Source organism: Panthera tigris, chromosome A2 (genome assembly GCF_018350195.1).
Source record: "Panthera tigris isolate Pti1 chromosome A2, P.tigris_Pti1_mat1.1, whole genome shotgun sequence".
Taxonomy (NCBI): Eukaryota; Metazoa; Chordata; class Mammalia; order Carnivora; family Felidae; genus Panthera; species Panthera tigris.
In genome coordinates this window covers 106178597-106205630 of record NC_056661.1, presented here as the reverse complement: position 1 = coordinate 106205630, position 27034 = coordinate 106178597, and the positions used below count along the sequence as shown (strand labels likewise).

At 34.2% G+C, this 27034-nt stretch overlaps 1 protein-coding gene across 9 annotated transcripts in view; it reads left to right on the top strand.

Annotated features, from left to right (window-relative positions):
* Positions 1-27034, top strand: part of DGKB (diacylglycerol kinase beta) — a 713599-nt gene that overhangs the window by 616737 nt on the left and 69828 nt on the right. Inside the window, exon 23 of one of the 9 annotated variants that reach the window (XM_042967557.1) lies at positions 6439-6488. The exons of the other annotated variants lie outside the window; for them this stretch is intronic. Within the exon in view, the coding sequence (XP_042823491.1) occupies positions 6439-6488 (50 nt within the window). The remainder of the gene's footprint in view (positions 1-6438; positions 6489-27034) is intronic. 9 annotated transcript variants of the gene reach the window in all.

Genomic DNA, 27034 nt, shown 5'->3' with positions numbered 1-27034 from the left:
ATTTATTTTTTTGGGGAGAGAGAGAGAGAAAGAGCGAGCAGAGGAAGGAGCAGAGAGAGAATCCAAGCAGGCTCTGCGCTGTCAGCGTGGAGCCAGATGCCAGGCTTGAACTCACAAACGGTGAGCCAAAATCAAGATTTGGATGCTAATCAACTGAGCCACCTAGGTGCCCCGTAGCTTATTCTCAGTGCATGAGCTAATGCAAATGTTTTGCCTTTGATTCTTTGAACTACTTTCATGTAACTTCTTTTTTTTTTTTCCTGAAAATAACCTAAGAAGTATTCTCTGGGCCCAGACTAGCATGTTGAATCAGACACTTAAGAAATACTATAGTTTGAGAAGACCAAATTAATCATGCAAAATTGAAGTTTTTATTCCAGGGTGTTTGGAAGGGCTTCAGAGAATCCATGAACCCTCTGATATAGAAGGCAAATTTTTTGTATTCTGGAGTGATAGACTTTAATTACCAACAAAATCATACTGGCTTTAGGAACACATTAATAATTAAAAATCACATACAGAGCTAGATTTACATAGTCTAATATTCCCAGTTTATATTTTACCGCCTTGGGCCTATAGAAAGTCTGGGGCAAATCTGTTTTGTGAGGATTCTTCTAGCACACACCAGGCTGAATGGGTGTCAGGTAAATGTAGATTCTGGTCTAGGCTCAGAGACTCATTGACCTTTTGACCTTAGCACATAATTTAATATAGTTACTTTCCTTTTTTTATTCTTAAAATGAAAATGCTAATTATCTACCTAGGAAGATCAGAGGACATAATGAATGAGTAAACACATAATAAAAATACGAAGTGTTATATAAATGTAAGGAATTACGGTGACTGCATTGCTTGAGATTTTGGTATTAAAATGTACAGTCTACAGAAAATTGCACAAGGCAGTCTGCCATGTAAAGATCAAAAAGTAGTGAGCTATTTTAGAAAACACTTTTTAAATTCCATTCTCTCAAATTTTCAAATTTATCATACCTAGGAGCTTTAAACTTTGCCGAATACATTTTAACATTTTTTTTAAACTTTTTGAAATCAGCAATAATGTTCCTGGAGCTGTAAAAACATGATGTTCCAACTGCACTTTTTTATAAGCTTTGTACCCTTTTCTTGGTTTTATTGCCAAAACAACCCATGGAAACAAAAGATGCAGAAAAGATATGAAAGGAAGTAACGACTGCTGAGCAGTTATCCTGTAGATGAATAATAGACAAGTACATAAACAGATGCAAGCCTAACACGGATGCAAAATGAATGAGAGGAAACAAACAGCAAAAGCAGTTACAAAGTTAGGTTTTGGGAGTGGGCATTCATCTATCTCCCTTGGAAGACGCTCTATTGCTGACAAAACAAAATCCTTCTTCACTGTAATGTAATCATTGCTTTATATGTCTCTCTCTCCTTTTGACAAGTTTAAAAAAAAAAGAAAAAAAATTTAAGACTGAATACAAAACATGCTAACTTTCTTAGGCTGTATTCCCTGTGATACTTCAACCAGCTTCTAAAAATTAAATGGTATATGTAGATATAATATGTAGTTTATCAACTAATATTTTCTTCATATAGTACTCAACTGCTGCTTGGATGTATGTTCTTACTAGCAATTACACTGTCTTGAGTCACATATTCTATGTTTAATTTTCCATAAACCTATATAATTCTGATTTTATTCAACTAATAATAGCTATAATAATCATTTTGTGATACCTACTGTGTGCAGTTCTCTTGGATTTTCTCCTTCTCCTCTCCCACAAGGTCTCTGATTAGTATAATAGTTCAGGCATTGTTAAGCTTATTATTGTACATGAATTTAGACCATACCCATTTCCAAAGATTTTCAAGATTTACAGTAAAAAATACAGATGTAATACAGTTGAAAAACTTTAAACTAGGAATAAAGGACCATAATGAAAGATAAAATGGCAGAGAGTTGAGAAGGGGGGAAAACTGTTAATTCCCACCATTATATGATGAATCCATTTCTGTAAACTATAGCGTTGTATCATTGTGAAATTAATTAGGTGATTTTGGGGGCTTCTATACAGCTACCCATCGGGGAAAACCACAGGTGTGGGTATATACTTTCTTCATCTTACTGTGACTGAGTTGAGTTTGACACATGGAGATACTTGTCTCCTCTAGTTTAATATCAGCAGGGATCGTACATGTCTCGTGGCTCACAAGGACTTCCTAGCCAGTATCAGTAATGTTAAGAATGTCCTCACCCATCAGCCTAATCCAGGGAGATTGGGCAAGGAGACTCTGGAGGACATGGGGATCGACCCACCGCTGTCCAGATACCCAACATAGAGAATGTTGCCTGTAACTCCCCTGACTGGGTTCAAGTTCACCTCCATTTCTCTGCTCCCCCAGAAGATAAAATTTTGACACATCGTCCTATACTATTTTAAGAATGTTTATTTGAGGTAGCATTACTAAGTTTCATTCTTAATAAATTAGAACATGCACTCCAAGAAAACTTATTGTAGTTAAGCCCTTGGACAAGGCAAAAATAATACAATTTTTATTAAGCTTTTTTTCTGATAAAAGGAAGTTCATGGGTTTAAGAGAAACTTTTTTCTTTTACCAACCTCTGAGATGTATTTATCATATGGTTGTATATAGAGGATGCTAATCAATGTAATAGATACATTCAGAATATGTTAACATCAAAATCATTTTGTTAGGTTTTGGTGACATATGTAGCAATAAAAATAACCTGTAATACTTATAAACTCTAGTAGGGACCACAGAATTCTTGATTGCGTTTTGTGTTTAAATTAATTTTGAATGAATGATTAACATTCACTAAAGTCTACAAAGATTATCAAGAAAAATAAATAGGTGAGAGAAAAAAAAACTTGTTTTTATATCATCTTAAAAGGGTGAACCTAAAATGGTGATAATTTCTAATTTTTGTTGCCAAGTTATTGATGCTTTTAATGGCTTGTTCCTTATCTCAGGTAACCAAATGGTTGATTCCTCCCTGCAAATGATTTAGTTTTATCAGACCTATTTCTGACTTTTATTCAAAATACCTTAGGTAGGGGCACCTGGGTGGCTCAGTTGGTTAAGCATCCGACTTCAGCTCAGGTCATGATCTCCCAGTTCATGAGTTTGAGCCCCAGGTTGGGCTTTGTGCTGACAGCCCAGAGCCTGGAACCTGCTTCAGATTCTGTGTCTCCCTCTCTCTCTGCCCCTCCCCCACTCATGTTCTGTCTCTCTCTCTCTGTCTCTCAAAAAATGAATAAATGTTAATTTTTTTTTAAATATCTGAGGTAAATTGCTATGAATCCTATATGAATTAAAATTCAAATGGAATTTTTAAAAATTATCTTGAATAATTATAAAATATTAGGAGAAGTGAATTATATATTACTTACACCTATTCAAGATAACATTTTCTCATATTCATGGCTACTTACCTACTCAGGCATATTAGTGGTTGAAACATACTATCTTAAAAAAAAAGTGCCTCATTTGTTAGCACTTTCACAGCTGCCACTTGAAGGAAACAACAAAAAATAAGACCATACACAAACCAGAAGGTAATCAAAAATAATAGGAAGGAAGGAAAGTAGGAAGGAAAGAAGAAGAAAAGCATGAACAAATCGAGCATGCCATTCATATCTGTGTTCTTTGTTTCAGTGGAGTTGAACTTATTTTTTACTTATACATATGTCATCATATATGTATATATATATATATACATATACAATATTTTCATTTATATACATATATATTTGAAACATAGCAAAGATTGTGAATGATTAATGTAGGAAAGTGTTAGTTAAATGCAATGCTAGACTGTAGGATGTGACTTATGGCTTAAAAATGAACATTATTTATGAGAAGATAATAAATGTAAGAAATCTCAGTAAGATATTTCTTTGTATTCCAGACTGATTCCTAGGGCTAGCACACCTTATTGATTTATTCGTTCTCTATAATATTGCCAAAAAATTAAGAAAAGGAGGATAAATGGAGGAAAAATATTACATTAAGACTTAAGAAAAGAAAAGACAACAGAGGTCAGAAGAAAAAATGTTAAATTCTGAAAGTATTTAATATTTTTCATGCTTGTTTTCACTAAAATTTTTTTTCCATTTAATTTCAATTTTTTGAGATTTGATCAAGCTACTTGTACTGTTAGTAAAAGCATTGAATTGGCTTAAGTGTTTCAACTCATTGGTTGATATGTCTTTTGATAAGTGTCAGAAAAGAAAAATTTAGAATTTGTTTCTTTCTCATATATAATTCATAGTTGGGAAAAGTGTAATTGCTTTGGTTTTTAGAAATTTTTTAGAACTTAAAGTTTGTTTCTTTCAGATGAAGATTTTCCAACATTTCTAAAATTATTTGGCTAAAATAAGAGCACTATGTTATATCGATCAGCCATATAAAATTTGCTTCTCAATTTGATTTTTATTGAAGACTCAAAATTGTCCTTTTATCATAATGTATATGTTTTTCTTTTTTTCTTATTTATAATCATTATGATAAGTTTTATGTTCTGAAAGACATTGCTGTTCAAAGAGCCTTTGTTTTCTTCTAGCTGTGCTACTATTTTCCCCATGTGGGGGAAAGAAATAATAATTTATTATTCCTTTTCTTTCTTAATTGAATTGAATACTTTCTTCATTTAAAAAAAAAACTTCTCTGTTTTTCTTGCTTATTTGGGAAATGATAAGCTGCCTTTTCTGTTGTTAATTACTTATTCTGATGCTTGGGTGTATTGCAAAAATTGTAATTCACTTTAAATGATGAATATGAAGTATTACTGGTTCTTTCAAATAATCTATAATTTGAGAAGTCTATAACTGCAAAACAGGTGTATCATTCTTTAAATTCTATTTTAAATAAGGATTCAAATGCATATTTTGCGGTAACTTTTAAGAAAAAAATTATCAGATAAGTAAATGAGCTTATTTTTTATGTATCCCATTTCGAACATCCGTCTGCATTAATAGTATCACAAATTGTGTGTGTGTGTGTGTGTGTGTGTGTGTGTGTGTGTGTTGGGTGCAGTGTGTGTATCCATCTATGTGTGCACATGCAAGAAATAAACATGCCAGAAATGTGATTTGCTATTTATACATATTACTTATATCGGCACAAAACTTTATAGCTTCATATAACAGTCAAATTAGCTTCAGGAAGCTAAATATTAATACATTGTCTTTTAAGTACAATAGGATAGGTTAGCTTTTTAGAAGAGAAGTTGAAGCAGGGTTAGATAAAAAAAAAATAGTTGGCATTTTCAAATATGCTTAACTATTTAGTGATGTTTTACTTCACATGTGTCCTGATTACACTTTTAGCAACTATCATTTACAATATGCTGCAATGATTTTTAGTTATGAAATTTTATTTATAAAATTATAAGCCACTAATTTTCCAAAAGGAATAATCAGATATCAGCATTCTGCTTCACCAGTGGTGGTGAAGCCTCTGATAAAATTGATATTCACTCTTGCATCCTGAAATAGGTTCTCATTTCTGAAGCCCTTCTCTGCTGTACAGCATGACAGTTTACTTTCTTAATATCAAATTCTTTTGCCTGTTCCAAGCAAAACAGATGGTTAAGATAATTATAATGGAAATGGCATGCTGAGAAAACTGTGGAGAGACCATTCCATTCTTTTATCTCCTTTTTCCTTTTCCTAAGTGCAGTGGGACAGCGAACAAAATATGTAAGTTAGAAAAAAGTGGGGCTCTAACTTGGACTGTGGAGATGGCCTGTGTTGTACTCAGATCAAGTCAGCTGACTTCTGTGGGTCTCAGTCTCTTCTGTAAAATCAAGAGCAGAGGATTCTTTACCTTGGGCCTTGAGTACTCAGAATCTCAACGTTCACCTGGCACAAGGCTCCTGGAAGAAGAGGAGGAGAACAGGGCTTGAGCCAGAGAAGACATAGTTCTTTCCAAATCACACCCAAGCTACTTTTTTGTTGACCAAAAGAATTTTTATGCAAAAGGCATTTCAAATGAGTTTAAAACACAGAGCAGAAATGAATCTGAAATGCCTAACGTATGCTTTTTCAGCACTTTCTAGCAATTATGACAATTTAGGTGGTTATGTAAATTACACAATTCTTGTAAAATGACATAATTATGAAATGTTGGGGCAGAAACAGAAAAGGATTACATTGCTTTAAAGTGAATACTGCAGTGATACAAGATTGGGCATACACCCCCTCCATCACCTTTTCTAAGTCCCTTGGGATTTTACTGTTGCTAGTGGAAAAGTATTAATAGGAAGTAACTTTCCATGGGCATAAGTGTTGATAAAAACTGAATAGGGTGGTATAATATAATGAGGATATTTTAGACTGGTTTATATTGTTTGGATTCAGATTATTAAATATATGCTTGCATAAACAATCCATTCACATGAAACTATTTTCAAAATATTATCTTTATTCCTAGAAATCTATTTGGCATTTGGAGCATTTATATCACTGGAAAAAATATTTATAGTAAGTACTTGACTTAGCAACGCATGGTTCATGTTTTCAAGAAAAGGCTATTTTAGCAGGGGAGGTATTGCTAAGATAGGGCCAAGTAGTTTAAGAATCATAAAATACATCTGTGTATTTGCAAATATTAGACTTCACACTCACAAGCAGGCTCCTCACTGCCAGCACAGAGCCTGATGGAGGGCTCGAACTCATGACCCTGGGATCAGGACCTGAGCCAAAATCAAGAGTTGGGAGCTTAACCCACTTAGCCACCCAGGCACCATGAAATTTAGTTCTTAATTATATAGATAATTTTCTTCTGAGACTACCTGCCTCCCTCCCACCTCACCATAACTTTGACTTAGTGTTCTTAGGTAGTGATCATCATCCATAGGCCACTTATAGAGTACCAGAGAACATTTATTTCAGTGGATGTAAATGCATTCCTACCTTATTACCTTCACCTCAGGGATTCAGACACCGTACTCCTAAGAATAGTTAATAGTGAGCAGTATGGACCTCTGCTGGGGAAGGATTTTCCCCAGTCACACCCTGTCACCCTTGCTGAGAAAACGGAAGGAGGAAGTGAGAGCATTTACCTTGCTAAGTTTGGAACTCAGAGTGGTGAAAAATGAGGCCTGAGGCTCAAAGGGACATCAAGAAGAAAATTTTGTGACTCAATTTATGTGAAAGAAGAAACCACATTCTTGCTTTACAAAATAGCAAATGTGAACATCCTCCTTGGCTAAGATACAAAGTACCAAGAAAAAAGAAGGACACAGAGAGAATTTTACACAGCTCTGTACTCAGAGTCTCTTCAGATAGTTCCACTTGTCATTGGCTAACCAGACTAGGGTGGAGAATTGTCTGAAAAAACCATTTCCCCACTATTTCCTTTTTATGTCCTTTTGCTTCTTTCTTTGCTTGCACATAGCTTAAGGCAAGTCTTTTTTCATACACAGGCTTGCAGTGTCTTGAGTGTCCTTCATGTACACCCCCCGTCTTCCGACTCTAGCCAAGACACCTCGAGAAATCACTCTTCCTTTTTGCAACCATTAAGGCGCATTATCAAGTATGAATAATAAACTTGAGTTGTCTTTGTGCAGCAAGGACAAAATGCTATTTTAAAGTGGCCAGCAGATTCTTCCTGTTGCTCTGGATGTAGTCTAGATCTTAAAATTGTTGGAGGTTTGGAAATTGATCTCTTAGGGCTTCTAAAGAACTTTTCCTTACAAGATAAAGCCAGGAATTTAGCCTTCAAGCAGACACAATGATCATTCTGGGAGTTGCCACTTTAATCAAAGTGCCTTTTAGTCTTAGAGGTACCTCTGTATGGCTTTGAGATAAACCTTCCAACTAGTAAAATAATTAGACAATTTACAGTAAATATTGTTTTCTTAATGTATTTCACCTGCTTCCTTAGCAGCACTATGCCCTTAAAGAAGCTAGGTTTTTGCTTTCCAAATTAGGAAGTTGAGCTGGCCCTGTCATATTGATGCTACATGCCAGGTAGGATAAGATTGAGTCACACATTTTAAAAAGCATCTGGTCTACTTTAAAGATTATCTTGCCTCTGTGTCCATGGTCTGGATCACCTTATATGGTAGGATGGGGACTTTCTCTTATAACAAGGCATAATCATACTGTCGATTATCCCAAGTTCACACACACAAAAAAAAAAAAAAGTCAGTCTTGGACTACTGAGGGGAAGAACTCTTCTTTTCTCCCAAGCTTCTTCTGGATTTAGAAAGGAAGGAATTTTGAGCAGTCGTTTGTCTACTGAGGACACATGGCTCTTAAAACTCCAAAGCACTGAAGCATTGAGCATAAAGAGAATCCATACACAGGGGGTTCCTGGAAAGGCAAAGCTGATAAGCTGATATCCACTTTAAACTTTTACTTTTCCTCTTTTAATTCCCTTCTCTTAAATACTTATTTAATTTTATCATACATGGGAGGTAATCCAAGGAAAAGCAAATTGATACAGAAAGAGTACAACAGTCTGAATAAGTGGTCCAGAGCTAGGTGGAATGGACCAGAAGAAGAATTTGGGCAATGGTCTGCAGGAAATAAGCACCTGGCAGATTGATGTGGCATGAAAACAATCCTAGGATCTCTTAGAATAGAAACACTAATAGAAAAGTCAATAAAAGTCAACAACTTCTCTCAAACTCATAGAATGGAGGTTAGGCTAAGTTGAACATTATAAGGCAGACTTGATAAATCTAAGATATTTTAATAATATCAATATACTTCGAACACTGTGTACTCTTTTCCTTAGAAATTTTAAAATTGCACATCAACTATACTTTTCCCTTTCCTCTTTCAAAACCAGTAAACATCATTGTTTTTGATAAATATAACAATATAGTGAATCTTCAGGCATTGTCAGGGAATATAAAACAGTAATTAGTTTTAAGCAACTTTTTTTCCTGGATAGCAGAAAATTACCTTCCATTCTATACCAAGATACTGTATGTGCGTGTGGGGGGGGGGGCGGTGTATGCAAACACACACATATATTCACAACATATGTACAAATATATACACAATACACGTACAAATATATATACACATAACAAAATTTAATTAATTTTACAATTTGCTGAACTATTCTATAGCAGTTTTTTATGAAGTTTTGATATAGTCACTTCTTCGATATGCTGATTACTTTTTTATTGAGTAGTTTTGTTAATAAAATATTATCAGGAAATATGGCATCACCTGAATAGTAATTCAACAATAGATTCTCGCTTAATCTAATTTGTCAACCTAGAATGAACAAAAGAGACTAGACAGGGGTCCTCTAGGAAGATTACAACATAGTAATGAAGATACAAATAATTACATAGTAATTATTTAATTGCTGTAAAGATACTTGTAATACACCTACATGTTGGAGACATATCTCATCTGGAGGGAGAGGAAGGAAAACTGCCCTGAGGTATTTGGAACTAGCAGTAATTATGGACAGCGTCATTTTCCAGACATATAAAATAACATTTGTGAGTTGCAATGCATAGAGGAGATTGGTTCTTTAGAGGAACTGAAATAAGGAAAATAAACATCAAAGAGAATAAAAAGAGATAATACTAGTGAGGGGGATATACTGATGTAACAAATTCGTTCTGAGGTTTAACATTTTAAAATACTTGTGAATCTGTGTTGCTATAATAAAATGTAACAAAGTTGTTAATGTTACAGTAATTCTTTGGCTATACCCATTTTTCACTTGAAATCATTTTGTTATTGCTCTATACTTGGTATAACTGGATGTCATTAATTTCTACTCCTTTTTCTTAATTTGCGGAGGACCTTTGACTTTACAGATTACCTCACATAATAATTCTTCCATTAATGACTTTTTATCATAACTTTTGAAAATATATACCATTTTTCAGACAAGATTTCCCTTCTTTTCTAGATGAAATAACTTTTTCCCAAAAAATTCACCAAGTAACTAGACCATAAGAAGTATTGTCTTGACATTAGTATTTTAGGCAAAAATGCACTTAACCAATTTTGTCACAATGTTTTAAAAAAAATTTTTTAATGTTTATTTTTGAGAGAGAGAGAAAGTGCGCAAGTGCGTGCAAGCAAGAGTGGGAGAGGGGCACAGAGAGAATCTGAAGCATGCTCCACACTGTCAGGGCAAAGCCTGGTGTGGGGTTTGAACCCGCAAACCACAAGATCATAATCTGAGCCAAAGCTGGAGGCTCAACCAACTGAGCCACCCAGGCGCCCTGAGAAGTCACATTTTCTAATAAATCATATGAAATAAATTTGAATTGTGTGAATTTGCCAAGTGAGAAAATGAAGAGGAAGCGTCTCTTACAACACTTCAGTCTAGTCCTTCAGTTTCAGGGCAGTCATGTGTTATACATTTGTTTTGTCCTAATAATGTTTTCTGGCCTAATAGTATTTTCTTTAAGCATTTAGTGCAGTTTTAATGAAGGTTTACACCAAAATTGAGAGGAAGATACAGAGATTTTCCATGTCCCCCATTCTCTCTACACATGCAGAACCTTTTCCATTATCAATATCTCCCATCAGGGGTGCCTGGGAGGCTCAGTCAATTAAGCATCTCTTGATTTTGGCTGAGGTCACAATCTCATAGTTTCGTGAGTTCGAACTTGGGATTCTCCCTCTTTCTCTGCCCCTCCCCTGCTCCCGTTCTCTTTCTCTTTAAAAATAAATTTTACAAAAAGGCATTCACTATTAAAAAAAAAATCCTCCCTCACAGTGGTTTGTTCAATAGATAACCCTACACTGACACATCGTAATTACTCAACATCCCTAACTTACATTAGGGTTCATCTTGGTATTGTATGTTCTGTGAGTTTGGACAAGTATATAATGACATGTATTCACCATTATAGTATTGCACAGATGTTTTCACAGATGTTTTTACTGTCTCCATACTTTTGCCTTTTCCATAACATCATACTAGTTAGAATCCTGTGGTATGTAGCCTTTCAGATTGTCTTCTTTCACTTAGTAATATCCATTAAGTTTCTCCTATATCATTTCATGATTTGATAGCTTATTTGTTTCTAGTATGAATAATTATCCATAGTCTAGAAGTACCAGAGTTTGTTTATCCATTCACCTACAGGAGGACATCTTGCTTGCTTCCAAGTTTTGGCACTTATGAATAAGGCTGCTAGAAACATCCATGTGCAGACATAAGTTTTCAACTCCTTTTGACAAATGCCTAGAAGCATTATTGCTGCATTGTATGGGAAGGGTATGTTTAGTTTTATAAGAAACTGGTAAACTCTCTTCCAAAGTGGGCAAATCATTTTGCCCTCCCACCAGCAATGTATGTGAGTTCCTGTTCCACTTTCTTATCAGCATTTATGTTGTCATTATTTCAGATTTTGGTATCTCATTGTTGTTTTAATTTTCATTCCCTTGAAAACGTAAAAAGTGGAGCATCTTCCCATAGGCTTATTTATTATGGGAGTATTTTTATTTATTTATTTATTTATTATTTATTTATTTATTTATTTATTTATTATGGGAGTATTTTTGTTGTTGTTGTGGAGGGGTTTGTTAAGATCTTTGGCCCATTTCTTAATCAGATTTTTTTCTTATTGTTGAGTTTTAAGAGTTTTTGTGTATTTTGGGTAATAGTCCTTTATCAGATATATCTTTTGCAAATAGATTCTCCCCAGTCTGTGGTGATCTTCTAATTCTCTTGATACTTGCTTTAATGAAGCCCAGCTTTTTCAGTTACTTATTTCATGGATCACATCCTTGGGATTGTGTCTGAAAAGTATCACCATTCTCAAGGTCATTTCGTGGATCGTGTCTTTGGGGTTGTGTCTGAAAGGTACCACTGTTCCCAAGGTCATCTAGGTTTTCTCCTATGCTACCTTCTAGAAGTTTTATAATTGTGCATCTTACATTTAGGTCTATGATCTATCTTGAGCTAATTTTTGTGAAGAGTATATGATCTCTGTCTAGATTTTTTTTTTTTTTGGACGTGGTTGTCCAGTTCCAGCACCATTTATTAAAAATATCTCCTCAGGGTGCCTGGGTGGCTCAGTCAGTTAAGAGTCCTGCTCTTGGTTTCATATCCGGCTATGATCTCACGGCTTCATGGGTGCAAGTCCCGCATCAGGTCTGTACCAGTAGTGCAGAGCCTGCTTGGGATCCTCTCTCTCTCCCTCTCTCTGCCCCCCTCCCCCCACTCATGCTGTTTTTGTGAAATCTTTCAGATTCTCTCTGTAGATGATCATATAATCTGAAAACAAAGACAGTTTTATGTCTTCCTTTCCCATCTGTATACCATTTATTTTCCTTTTCTTGTCTTATTTCATTAGGAAAGACTTTCGGTATTGTGTTGACAAGGAGTAGTGAAAGTGGACACCCTTGTCTTGTACCTGATCTTTGACAGAAAGTTCTGAGTTCCCACCTTTAAATTTGATGTTTGCTGTAGGTTTTTTGTAGATAGTCTTTATTAAGTTGAGAAAGTTCCCTTCTGTTCCTAGTGTACCAAGCATTCTTACCAGGAATATGTGTCAGATTTTGTCACATGCTTTTTCTGAATCTATTGATATGGTCATGAGATTTTCTTTTTTTTTGAATACAGTAATTGATTTTCAAATGTTAAACCACCCCTTCATAACTGGGATAAATCCTATTTGGTCATATTGCATAATTTTTTCATAATTTTTTGGATTCAGTTTGCTAACATTTTGTTAAAGATTTTTTTTTTAAATCTAAGTTCATGAGAGATCATGGTCTATAGTTTTCTTGTAATGTCTTTGTCTAGCTTTGGTGTTAGAGTGATGCTGGCCTCATAGAATGAGTTAGGAAATATTCTCTCTGCTTCTATCTTGTGAAAGAAACTGGAGAGAATTGATACATTTCTCTCTTAAATATTTGGTTAAATTCACTGTTGAACCATTTTGGGCCTTTTGTGTTTTGGAAGATTGTTAATTATAATTTCAATATATTTATTAGATATAAATTGTTTATTCTTCTGTGAGTTTTGACAGATACTGTATTAAAGGAACTGGTACATTTCACTTATGTTATCAAATTTGGGAGCACAGAGTTGTTTATAGTATTCCTTTATGATCTTTTTAATTTCTATGGCATCTGTAGGATGCCCCTTTTTCATTTTCTAATATTAGTAATTTGTATCCTCTCTTCTTTTTTCTTAGTTAGCTTTGCTAGAAGCTTATCTATTTTATTGATCTTTTCAAAGAAACAGCTTTTGATTTCATTGATTTTTCTCTGTTGATTTCCTGTTTTCAATTTCACTGTTGTTGTTTTTTTTTGCTTCAACTCATATTAGTTGTTTTCTTCTGCTTATTTTCGATTTAATTTGCTCCTATTTTTCTTTTTTTTTAATTTTTAAATGTTTTATTTATTTTTGAAAGACAGAGAGAGAGAGTGCAGAGAGGGAGGGGCACAGAGAGAGGGAGACACAGAACCCCAATAGGGTCCAGGCACTGAGCTGTCAGCACAGAGTTTCTGAGTTTCTTACCTATATTAGTTTCCTTTTCTCTAAACCACTTCTCTTTTAACATTTCTTGCAAGGCAGGTGTAGTGGCAACAAATTCCCTCAATTTTCATTTGTGTAAGAAAGTCTTTATTTTCCCCTCATTTCTGAAGGGTAATTTTTCAGGATACAGAATCCTAGCTTGGTATTTTTTTCCACTCTCTCTCAGCACATTAAATATTATATTCACTCTTTTCTTGCTTACATGGTTTCTTAGGAAAAGTCAGGTATAATTCTTATATTTGTTCCTCTGTAGGTAAGGTATTTTTTTTCCTCGGCCTTCTTTCAGGATTTTTTTGTCTTTGATTTTCTATAATTTGAAAATGACATCTGTTGGTATACTTTCTTTGGCATTTATCCTACTTAGTGTTCTGTGAGCTCTCTGTATCTTTGATTTGGTCTCTGGCATTAACTTGGAAAATTATCAGTCTTCCAATATCTCTTTGGCTCCTTTCTCCCTTTTCTTCCCTTTCTGATATTACCATTACATGTATGTTGCACCTTGTGTAGTTGTCCTGTAGTCTTTATATATTGTTCTATGTTTTTCAGTCTTTGCTCAGAGATTCTTTTCTCAACCATATCCAGTCCACTAATAAACTCAAAAAAGGCATTCTTCAAATCTGTTACAGTGGGTTTTGTTTAATCTCTAGCATTTCTTATCTCTTCTTTATTAGGATTTTCATTTTTTCTGCCTAAATTCTTGGTTCTTGCATGCTGTCTACATTGCAGTACTAACATATTAATCATAGTTGTTTTAAATTCCTGTTCTGATCATTTCTACATCCCTGAATATCTGGTCCTGATCCTTCCTCTGTGTCTTCACATTTTGTTTTTTGCTTTTTGCTCTGCCGTAACGACAAGTGAAAAGCTGTACAGACTGAAAAATCAACAACTCTTCTTGGATCCATGAGAGAGAAACAGGATAAACTGTGGCCTTCTTGTAAATTTTTCTTGAGAGCAGGACATGATATGCCACTTAAAATGAACTGCTATAAATAGGCCTTTAGCAATGTGGTGGTGGGGTATAGTGGAAAGGGAGCATTCTATGGTCCTATAATTATGTCTCCATCTTTTAGTGAGCCTATGCCTCTGGACTGTGAATTTCAATAGTATTTCTTAGGGGTGTGTATGTGTGTGTGTGTGTGTGTGTGTGTGTGTGTGTTGTGTGTGTGTGTGTGTGTGTGTGTTTACTCTTCATCTAGAATTGGCTGGAATTGGGTATTTCCCTTCCCCAGGTCAGTTAGGCTCTGATAATATTGTAGCAGGGTTAGGCTGTTGTTGTCTTCCCCTGAAGGCACGCCTTGTTAAAAGGAACAGAATGCTCTGGTATATTTTTAAATGGTTCATCCCCCGCCCCCAGTATGCAAGAAGGCTGAGGGAATTTTTCTGATATTTACTGCGGGAATCTGATCAAGCACCTGGAAGTAAATCTCACATTATTGTGGTGACTCCCTCTGACTGTCTCTCCTTGAAGCTTTTTTAACTCTGAGGCTTGTCTGCATTGAACTCTAGCAGTTCATCAGTTACAGTTCAGGCTTACCCCAGCTCTGGTACCCACAGTAGGTTTGCTTGTAAATCGAGCCAGCCTAGGTAAGCCTGGATTCCCTATATTTGCCTGTCTTTGTCTCCAGTCTTGAAGGACATACTTTGCCCTGTGTTTTCCCTCACATGGATCCAAGAAGCGTTGTTGATTTTTCAGTCTGTTCGGCTTTTTACTTGTTGTTAGGACAGAGTGATGGCTTCCAAGCTCCTCACAGATAGAACCAAAAATCTCCAACCTCTATGACTGCATTTTAATTCCAGTGTTAGTATAGGAGAAGCATGAACCCACATGTGTTAAGTATATATATACTGAAAAAAACTGGTGTAGCAAGAATGAACTTTTCAAGAATCAATTCACTTTATACCTGCTCCACCAGCTATGTCTCACAATGAAGTTGTATTGTTTTTTGGCAAAGAAAAATAAAACCTCAGTACCTTACATTTTATATGCATACTATATTTATTTACTTTTGAATGATCATTTATTACATATAAACCTTTACGGTTATTTTATTTTTTCTAATAATGAAAATTATTTGGTTATCTTGGCTTGGGATGGAATACATATGCTTTATTCCACTACAATTAATTCTTAAAATTTTTAAACAACTTTTCATTTAGAGATGGTTTTCTCAGGAATGAATGACAGTCATTGAAATTGAACATCGAAGATAAAAGCATTTTTTAGTTAGTTACTTATGAAGAAATAGTCGCTAAAAATTAACCCAAAGAATATTCCTGGATGACTTGATTTTCTTGCATTTCTATTGTGGTGTAAATTCCATAGAATGAAAGGAATAAATGAGATATCTATAAATCTGTATAATATATGTGTATATATATGCATATCCATGTATCAGTAGTAACAAACAATTTTATAAACAAGTAAATTCATAAACAAGTCAAATAGTGTAGAATGAGTAAAAGTAGTATCTTTAGTAAATACATAATCAAATTTGGTTTTTAAAGAAGATAATTAAGTGTATGGCGTAATATAAAATGTGTTCTTGCCCCTGTTTTGTGAAGTATAAAGTTATACTTTTACACTATGCATCTTGGTTTTCTCCTTTATAAAATATAAGAATGAGTATAAATGATTTTTAAGGCTTCTCTCAAGTCTTAATTACTATTCTAAAACATTTATATGCATGTCTGTATATATATCTATATATATCTATATATATATATACACTCAAATATAAAAATCGTATTATATATGTATTTCCATATATGTATAGGTATACATATGTAATCCTAAATGTTTTTCTTTTGAATTCATTGTCATCATTCATAGGAAAATATTTTAAAACACACATAGAAACAAAAAACAAACAAACAAAAAAAAAAAAAACGGATGCCGAGCAGTTTTAAACTGTAGTCCTCTTTGTTAATGACAGAATAATGAGTTTTCAGACAGAAGGGAAGTTGGATTTTTTTAATGTTTATTTATTTTGAGAGAGAGCGAGAGAGCACACATGCACACGAGCAGGGGACGGGGCAGAGAAAGAAGAGAATCCTAAGCAGGCTGCACACTGCCAGCTGTGAGCCCAATGTGGAGCTCAATCTCATGAACCGTTAGATCATGACTTGAGCTGAAACCAAGAGGCAGAGGCAGTAGCACCCTCTGGATCGCCCTCATCGTGATGCACCCAGTGTAGTAGTGTACTGTGTGTGTGCGTGTTTATATTTGTACACATGCACTTGTATGCTGTCAACATAGCCCTGAAGATGTTTTCAGACTATTCATACTAAATGCAATGCCTTTTCAAATTAGAGTCTGGTTTTACAAAACAATAATGAGGTGAAACTCCCCATTACAGCATGTGGGCCACTTCTGAATGTTATAGTATTAAAATTACAGTAATATAAAATAATTTTTTGCATTAATTTAGAGCATGTTGCAATAGGAATTGACCCATGTGCCAGAGTATATCCAGCAACAACTTAGTCTTTGTCCTTAGTGTTGTCAGCCTCTATCTTTAGTTCTTTCAAGTTGAGAAAATAGTTGGTAGCATGCTCTTCTGTTGTTTCTGTCCTGTGGTCCACAAGGCATACAGGCATCAGTTATAAAATAAAATGAAAATAAATTACAAAGAACCATGTCGTCACTGGAATTAGTGAGCCCCAGAAGCTGATGACATAATAACCTTTGTCTTTAAAGCCAGAACTTCTCTATTCTGCTGAAATTCAGTTCCCTGAGCCTAAAGAATGAGAGTGATTAAACCATTCTGTACCATGGCTAGTTCAGCATAAACAGTGGCTTTATAAATGTTGTCTTAGTCGATAGTATTCTTGGCAGGCACACCGTAACAGCAGCAAATGCACTTTGCAAAACCATTTTAATGTTTTCCAGTGGCACACATAGTCATCCAGAATTCAGAAGACAGATGTGCTCTTGTATGTAAAAGGTGAAAGAGTAGCTCAAACTTTACAGAACTTCAAATTTTTAAGTGTTCCATTATTTTTCTGCTGCTTTGTTTTAATAAAATGATGGCTATATTGTACATAGCTATATGTGAAATGTATATGTAACTATATACCCTTTCCCATACTTTTAGTATTTGCACATTTTTCTTATATAGCCCAGCATAAAGGATTGGACTGATAAACAAGTTTGCTGACTTGCCTTCTTTTCTGCTTCCTTCATTCTCTCCTCTCCTCCTTGTGTAATTTTACCAAGGTAGAGCCCAATGAACCTTAGTTGTCCCATATTTGAAATGGAAATTTGATTGACTCTTATTTCCTAGTGAGTTGACCTCGGAAAATTCTTTATTTTTTATTCTTTATTCTAATTCTTTATTGCATTCTGTTTTGTTTTGTTTTTTGAATTGGGTAGTTTTGTCTGGCTGTTTGATCATAGATTTCTCTAGTAGCTTGCACATTTGGGAAATGTTTTGAGACTCAAATGCTTAGCCAGTATGATTATTTGGATAAAAATTTCACAAAAAGAAAACTTCTGAATCTATGACCCTAGTTTCAGTTTCCAGTGTGCATGAGGATGGGGTAACTCTATAATACCTAAGACCTTCCAAAGTGAGATTTTTCTGGACAGTAGTAGTTCATCATATTTGTAAAGGAAGCACAGTAGAGTCCAAAGTAGAATGGACCACAAGTTTAGCAACCTATAGTCTAACCCTGAACTTCTCATTAAAGGATGGTAGGCCCTTAGATAAGTTATATAAACCTTCTAGACCTCAGCCATCTTATCTTTAACGTTCAAGTTTTTCACCCTAGGACCCATTAGCTACTAGTTTTAAAAGTTTATGATTACAAATAAATGTTAAAAATGGAAGAAATGCCTCACCTAAAAGAGTAATCATAGACTGATTCCAATGCCATATTATATTTTTCACATATGATTCCCTCATGTATTATAAGTAAAATACAGTATACTGATAAATATTTGCTATTATATGGAAAACTTAGCCAACATAGATTTGGTGAACTGTGTGACTCAGTTTGACATGTGTTTGACATCCAAGGGTAAATATAAAAATATTTACTTTACCATTTGGTCTGTGGAGTCTCTTTAAAATCTTGTTCAAGAAAAATAATCATGAGGCTAAAATTTTAGTGAAATTACAGAATGCCAATTAAAATATTTAAATGTATAATTGCTTTAATTTAAAAAAATATAAACTAAATTACATCTTTTCTCTTTATCAGTTTTGTTCTAATTCACATTTCCAAGATAAATGATCAGCATGCCTTTAAAAAGTCTTATAGTCAGAAAGAGAAAAAATATCTATTTTGCTTACATATAATCCTCTTAACATGCACATGCCAGATGGTGTTTCATATCAGGTCAGAAATAATGAAGGAATCTGGCTTTAAATCTAAGAATCTGGGGGAAAATGAGTAACTAGGGATTATGTATTTGTAATAGCATTTTTCCCTGAAATTCAACCATTTGTAATAATTTTTGATATGCTTCTGTCTGTGTGTGTGGATTTATTTTTACTTATATCATTTCTATTATACCTTATTGGGGTTCTGAAAGGTTATTTATGATGGGATTAGACATTTTCTCAATCCTTGGTTCTCTGTAGCCAAGTAATAATTTGACCTTCAGATATTTCAGACTGAAAGTAACTAGTCTAGAAACTAGAAAATCAATGACTCGTGAGGAGAGAAAAAATAAATAGAAATTCTGTTACGTATGGAGGGCAGTAATATTTTTCTAATTAATTTTAAGAAACTAATTATAAGGTTAAATAGTCTGAATTCTTTTGCTAAAAAGAAATAAATTCACTTTCTGTAAAAATAGTAAATTTCATAAGCATCAACCTTGCTGACTTTGAAGAATAAAGTTAGGCCTTTATATTTTAGGGAAAGCAGAAAATTGTACTCTTAATTAACTCACTGCTACTATTATCTTGATTTCTTTGGCTTTTTCTTAAAAGGTCTTGTAATAATCTATGTCATTAGCTAACCAGATCCAAATTAATTTATGACAGTATACCAGTCACTCTTTTTTTAATGTCTTTAAATAATAATTATTTGGTTCTGTGACCTTCACTGCATCCAAGCTTTAAAAAAAAGAGTAAAAACATTTCATTTAATAATATGGCTGAATTTTGTAAATCAGGCCTCCAACTCCCTGCCAAAATAAACCTGAAAAAGCAAACAAGAAAGAAATAAAAGTTGAAAGTAAAACTTTCAGGATGATGACACAAGGAGTTCTGTGGACCCACTCCCTAGTGAAACTAGGAAGAAGTGTAAAACACAACAACACACAAAAAAACATTAAGTTTCTAGAAATGGTCCTAGTGAAACATTCAAAGTCTCTAAAATGGTTCTAGGGAAAGCAAACATTAGTCATATATTGAAAAAATTAAGAAACATTCCAGAAAACCTGATAAAACTGCCTTGCCCTCTCCCATCAATTCAACATTCAACTCCTAAATTGGAGGTCTTACTCAGAGAGAAGTGTACTGTTATCCCCACCCTTTGCTCCAGAGCTGTAGCTCACAGATTTTGCAGTAGGAAAAAAAAATGGACTGTAATATAGAGAGCTTCACATTTCTTTCCATAATGACTGATTTCATTTGCAATAGAATGTGGAGAAGTTCAAGATGAAGGATGCCATCAAAAAAAGTGTTGATTATGGTGACAGGCAATTAGTAGGAGATGGGTAGATTCATTGGAGATACACTCTAAAGTACAAGTAGGCTACTTGGCTGGCGAGAACCGGGCGCATCTGCAGCTGGGAAGCGTACTCCTAGGGCCAGAAAAAATCTCAAACTAGGACTTCAGGAACCATACATTCAAATGATCCCAAATGTGGTTGTATCAGCCTGTCAAGCAGTTTATGCCCCAGGGCATTGTTGAAAATAAGTAGTGGACCTGAGTGTGCTTAGGAGACAAAGAAAGCCCTGCAAAAATCGTTGTCATCTCAGAGTGATTGGGGGCTTATCCAAGCTTGTATTGTCTGAGGAGCAACAAACAGAGGCTTCTTGCTACAGGGGGTGAGAGAGAGGGGTTGGTAACTGTGGCAAAGTAGACTTCACTAAAGTAAGCAGTAAGCAAATAAATAATAACCAGCCCATAGGGTTAGGGGAGGTACACAGAGTAGCTAAAAACATGTAATCTAAAGTTTCAAGGTTCCAGTTAACAAAATACTGGAACTGCAGAAAAACAGAAAAATATGCTCTATACACAAGGGGTAAAAAGTGGACAACATAGGGACGCCTGCATGGCTCAGTTGGTTAAGCGTCAGACTTTGGCTTGGGTCATGATATCATGGTTTGTGAGTTCAAGGCCCGCATTGGGCTCTGTGCTGACAGTGCAGAGCCTGCTTCAGACCCTCTGTCTCCCTCTCTCTCTGTCCCCTTCCATGGCTTGCGCTCTCTCTCTCTCTCTCTCTCTCTCTCACTCAAAAATAAATAAACATTTAAAAAATTAAAATTTTAAAAAAGTGGACAACAGAATCTGCCTGTGATTGCAGCACATGTAGGATTCAACAAAGTCTTCAAAGTAACCATTATAAATATGTTCAAAGAAGTAAAGAAACCATGACTAAAGAATTAAAGAAAGGTTTGATAACAATGCTGCATCATATAGACAATATCAATACAAAATCAAAAAAGACAGAGAAATTATGAAAAAGAACCAAAGTTTAATTCTGAGATTGAAAAGTACAGTAACCAAAGTGAATAAGTCAGTAGATTTGAACTAAATTAGTGACTTCAAAATTGATTGATAAAGATTATGCAGAATTAAGAAAATTATAAGAATTAAGAAGAAAAGGAATAAAGAAAAATGCAATGCAGATAAATATGAGATATTGTCAAGTACACCAAGATACGCATAATGGGAGTACCATAAGGAAAAGGAAGAAAGAAAGGATTAGAAAAACTATTTTAAAACTAATGTCTAAAAACTCCCCAGATTTATTGAAAACATTAACCTGCAAATCCAGGAAGCTCAGCAAACTCCAAGTGGAAGAAGCACAAGGAGATTCACAATGAGACACATCTTAGAAAAAGTGTTGAAAACCAAAGATAAGGAGAAAATCTTGCAAACAGAGAAAAAAAATATTCTAATTTACATGGAAATTAAAATAAGATTAATTGGTGCTGCCCATCAGAAACAGTGGAGGCTGGAAAGAAGTAGGATAAAACACTAAAAGTGCTCAAAGAAAAAAAATGTCAATCAAGGACACTGTATTTGAGCAAAACCGTGTGTCATAACTAAAAACAAAATAAACTTACCCCCAAATAAACAAAACCGTGAGAATTCATTGCTAACAAACCCACTTTACATGAAATACTAAAGAAAAATCTTCAGGCTAAAAGCAGTGGACACCAGATAGTAACTTGAATCCATGTGAAATTATAAGGAGTGCTGGTAAAGATAATAATGTAACTGTACAATATAATATAAGTGCATATTTCTCCTCCTCCCTTGCTCTCTTTTTAAATATTTATTTATTTACTTTGGGAGAGACAGTACGTGAGTGGGGGAGGGACAGAGATGGAGAGGGAGAGAGAATCGCAAGCAGGCTCCATGCTGTCAGCATGGAGGCCAAAGCAGGGCTCAATCCCACGAACCGTAGATCATGACATGAGCCAAAATCAAGAGTTGGATGCTCAACTGACTGAGCCCCCAGGCACCCATCTTCCTTTATCTTTTAACTGATTTAAAATGCTATTACATAAAACATTATGCATATCATGTATTATTAGGCCTGTAACATATAGATATGTAATATATCTGGTAATAACAACACAAAGGAGGAGAGTGAAATAGAAGCTGTTTTAGCTAAGGAGTTGATTCCAAATAGTAACTAGAGCCACAGGAACAAATGAGAATATCCAGATGTGATAAATAAGGTTAATTGGAAAAAGTTATTATTTCCTACCCTGTCTTCTCTTAGCTTCTTTAAAAAATATTTTTAATGCTTATTTATTTTTGAGAGAAAGAGAGACAGAATGTGAGCAGGGGAGGAGCAGAGAGAGAGGGAGACCAGAATCTGAAGCTGGCTCCAGGCTCCAAGCTGTCAGCATAGAGCGGGGCTTGAACTCAAATAGTAAGATCATGACCTGAGCCCAACTGACTGAGCCACCCAGGCACCCCTCTCTTAGCTTCTTTAAAGACATAAAATTATATAAGGTAATAATTATAAATGCAGTGTTAAAATGTTTTTAACATTTATAGATAAAATAATCATAAAAATAACGTAACAAAAGATAGAAAACAGAATAGTTGTAATCATAACATTTCTTTATCTTACTGGAATTCAGGTAGTATAATCTGAAGCTGATTCTGATAAATTAAGATGTATTTGGTAGGCCTTAGAGCCAACCCTGACATTGCTTACAAAAATATAGTGAAAATATCATTACAGTAATTAAATCATTTAAGTAATTAAAATACTACATTAGAAAAATATTCACTCACAAAAAAAAAATTAAAGCGGTACCAAAAACTTGACATACAGAACACAAAAAATGAAATGCCACACATAAATTCAACTATATAATAAATATCCTAAAATGTGAATGAATAAAACAGTCCAGTAGAGATTGTAAGAATGGGACAAGCAAAACAATATAAAACAAAATCCAACTATATACTGTCTACAGGAGACACCCTTTATATTCAAAGATAACAATAATTGAGGAGCCTGGATGTCTCATTCGGTTGAGTGTCCCAGCTTGATTTTGGCTCAGGTCATGATCCCAGGGTTGTGGGATTCTAGCCCTGCTTTGGGCTCTGCACTGAACATGGTACCTGCTTGAAATTCTCTCTCTTCTTCTGCCCTTCTCCTGCTTGTTCTCTCTCGCTCTCAAAAAAAAAAAAAAAAAAAAAAAAAAAAAAAAAAAAAGAATAGATTGAAAATAAAAAACTGAGAAAGGATATTGTATACAAATGGCAATCACAAGAAAGCTGTTGTGGCTATAGTAATGTCACATAAAAAATAGACTTTAAAACCAAAATACTACTATAAGTAAGAAGGGACATTGAATAATGATAAAGTGTTAACCCATCAATAGGATATAAATATTATAAACATATATGTACTTACAGCACAATACAAAAGTACATGAAGCAAAAACTGACAGAGATAAAGGGAGAAATATACAATCCACTATTAAAGACTTCTGTATCTCACTTTCAATAATGGTAGAATGAGAAAGAATATCAAAAAGGAAATAGAAAATTTGAACAACATTGTAAACCACTGTATAACATCTGTACAAACACCTACTTAAACATCTATAGAACATCTATATAATACCTATGCAAAACTACAGCAAGAGTACAATACACATTCTTCTCAAGAGCACATGGAATATTCTCCATTATAAACCACACACTAGGCCATAAAATAATCTTTGCTAAGTTTTAAAAGATAGAAATAATACAAAGTAAAAGAAGATAGGAAGGAAAGAAGGAAGGAGGGAAGGAAGGAAGGAGACAGAGGAACAAAGCATATTTTCTAACCAGTGGAGCAAAATTAGAAACCAATAGCAAAAGAAATTTGAAAACTCACTAATAAATGAATTAAGCAACACACTCCAAAATAATCAGTGGGTCAAAAGAAATAAAAGGGAAATTTAGGGAATTAAGGGAATAAAGAGAAAAAAGGGAATGAAAATAAAAATACAAAATGCAAACTTTATGGGATGCAATGCTTAGAAGGAAATTTGTAGCACTGAATACATATTTTAAAAAAGAAGAGGAAACATGTTACGTTAACAACCTAACCTTCCATCTTAAGACAATGGTAAAACGAAGAGCATACTAAACTTAAAGCAAGCAAAAAGAATGAAAAAAGTAAATATTAGAGAAGAAATTAGTGAAATAGAATATAGGAAAACAATAGAGAAGGAGAAAAACAACAATTAACTAAAGGATAGAAAAATAATGGAGAAAATCAATGAAACCAAAACCTGGTTCTTTAAAAAGATCAACAAAATTAATCAACCCTTATCTAGATTGACCAAGAAAGAGAGAAGACTCACATTACTAGAACCAGAAATGAAAGAGGGAATATTACTATGGATCTTACAGGGGGGAAAAAGAGAATGCTATGAAAAAGTATATGCCAATAAATCAGATTAATTAGATGAAATAGATAAATTCCCAAAAAGACACAAACTACTGAAATCAACTCCAAAGAAATAAACAAATCTGAATTGATAGGTAAAGAAATTGAAGGAGTAATCAAAATCTGCCTATAAAGAAAAGTACAGGCCCAGATGGCCTCACAGGTGAATTCTGTCCAACAGTTAATGAAAAATTAATATCAGTTATTCACAAACTCTTCCAAAAAGTAAAAGAGGAGGAAATATTTTCTAACTTACACTGTGAGGGCAGTTTGGCTATGACACCAGAATTGCACAATAACAAGAAACTACAAACACTACAAACCAATATTTTATATGAATACAAATGCAAAAATCCTCACAAAATACTAGCAAACCAATTCAACTAACCTATAAGATGAACTATGCACCATGCTAACTAACTGGTGTTTATCTCAAGAATGTGAGTTGGTTTAGGGGCACCTGGGTGGCTTAACATCTGAAAACCCATTAAAGTAATACATGCAAATCAAGACTAAAAACCAAAAAGCATATGATCTTCTCAGTAAACAGAAAAAATCTTCAGAAAAGTCCAGCATTTTTTTCAAAATAAAAACGTGACAAAGTAGGATAAAAATCCTCAAGCTGATAAACAGCATCTGTGAAAAATCCACAGCTAATATCATACTTAATGATGACAGACTAGATTAGATACTTTCCCCCTAAGATCAGAAGACAAGGATATCCATTCTCCTCATTTCTCTTGAATATTGTACTGGAGTTACCAACAAGGACAATTAGGAAAGAAAAACAAATAGAAGACCCTCAGGTTGGAAAGGAAAAAGTAAAACTATATCCGCTCTCGTATAACATGATTTTATGTATAAAATTTTAGGGAGTCTAATAAAATATTATTAGAATTGATAAATGAGTTCAGTATGCTTGTAAGAAGATACAAGATCAATATATAAAAGCCAGTTATATTTCTACACATTTCTAACTAATAAAAATGAAATTGAATTTTTTTTGTTTATAATAGCATCAGAAAATAATAAAATGAAGGAATAAACAAAATTCAGAACTCATACTCTGAAAATCCCGGGAGACTGTTGAAAGAAATTAAAGATCTAAGTCAACATCTCATGTGCATGGATTAGAAAACTTAAAATTGCTAAGATGGCCAAACTCTACAGATTTATCTAGTACTCAACATAGTCACCATCAGATTCCCAGCTAGCCTCTTGGTGGAAATTGATAAGCTGATTCTAAACTCCAGACGGAATTGTATGAAATCCAGGATGGCCAAAGCAGTGAAGAAAAAGATGAATAAAATTAGAATACTCACACTTCACAATTTCAAAACCTAGTACAAAGCACCAGTTATCTAGGCAGTGTGGTGCTCAGATAAGTATAGACCTAAAGATTGTACACTTTAAATGTGTGAATTATATGGTATGTAAACTATATTACAATAAATCTGCAAAATAAAGTCTCTGTCCCAGGAATTGTGGTTTAACTTCTTAAGAGGATCTAATATGATATTTTAGTCTAGAAATTCCATAAATGGGCAAAATTATGATTAACTTCCCACTATCTTCCTTTGAGCCATCTCTTATTGATTATGAGAAAGAGCTACTTTCAGAGCAAATCAGGTCTTTATTTCCATTAGCATTTGGCCTTTGGTCACTTCACAACACAAAAAAATATTTTGTTGGCAGACATCTTAGACCACCAACAAATTCACCTAAGAAGTTGAGCAAATATTGTGGGTTTTACTACTTTTTAGTGAAGGGATATTTTTACTTAACTATCAAGTGCTTTTGAAAGATGGAGTTAGGAATGAGCCCCACAGAGTAGTCTTGCTGACATTTATAATTTTTAAGTCTGTGAACTTATTAATATGACTTTAAGTATCACAGATAATTTAGACTACATCTTAAATTTATTATCTATTTGGAAAAGATTTTAAATTCTTTCTCCGTTTCCTGTAAATAAACCGGTACATTCGTTTTTCTATTATCTATTTGAAAACATTTATATTAGAATACCTCATATTGAAATGATTATTATTTTTGCTCAGATTCTTTTTGAAGGCTGAAGTCTTATGAACATGAAGGTGTGTCTGGTAGGTGTATCTGGGTGTTTATATGAATCTACCCTAGCAAATAAAACTTTGTTTCAAAGCCAAATGAAATCTATTATTTGCTTATTAGTAAAGGTCTTAATAGAAAACAGGTTAAACACTCAAGTTAGGATAACTTGAGGAGGGTTTACTTACAAAGGAACTTATTACAAGGGTCTGGGCAGGAACATGGAGTTATATCCAGTAGAGATGTCTCCACCTATACCTCAGTGGATGAAGGAAGAAAAAAAGAAAAGGAAAATGAAAAAAAAAAAAAAAAGATGGTACACAATCCTTTGCCTTGAAAGATATATAACTTTCTGTCAAAGGGGTAGATAGTTTGAGCCCTATG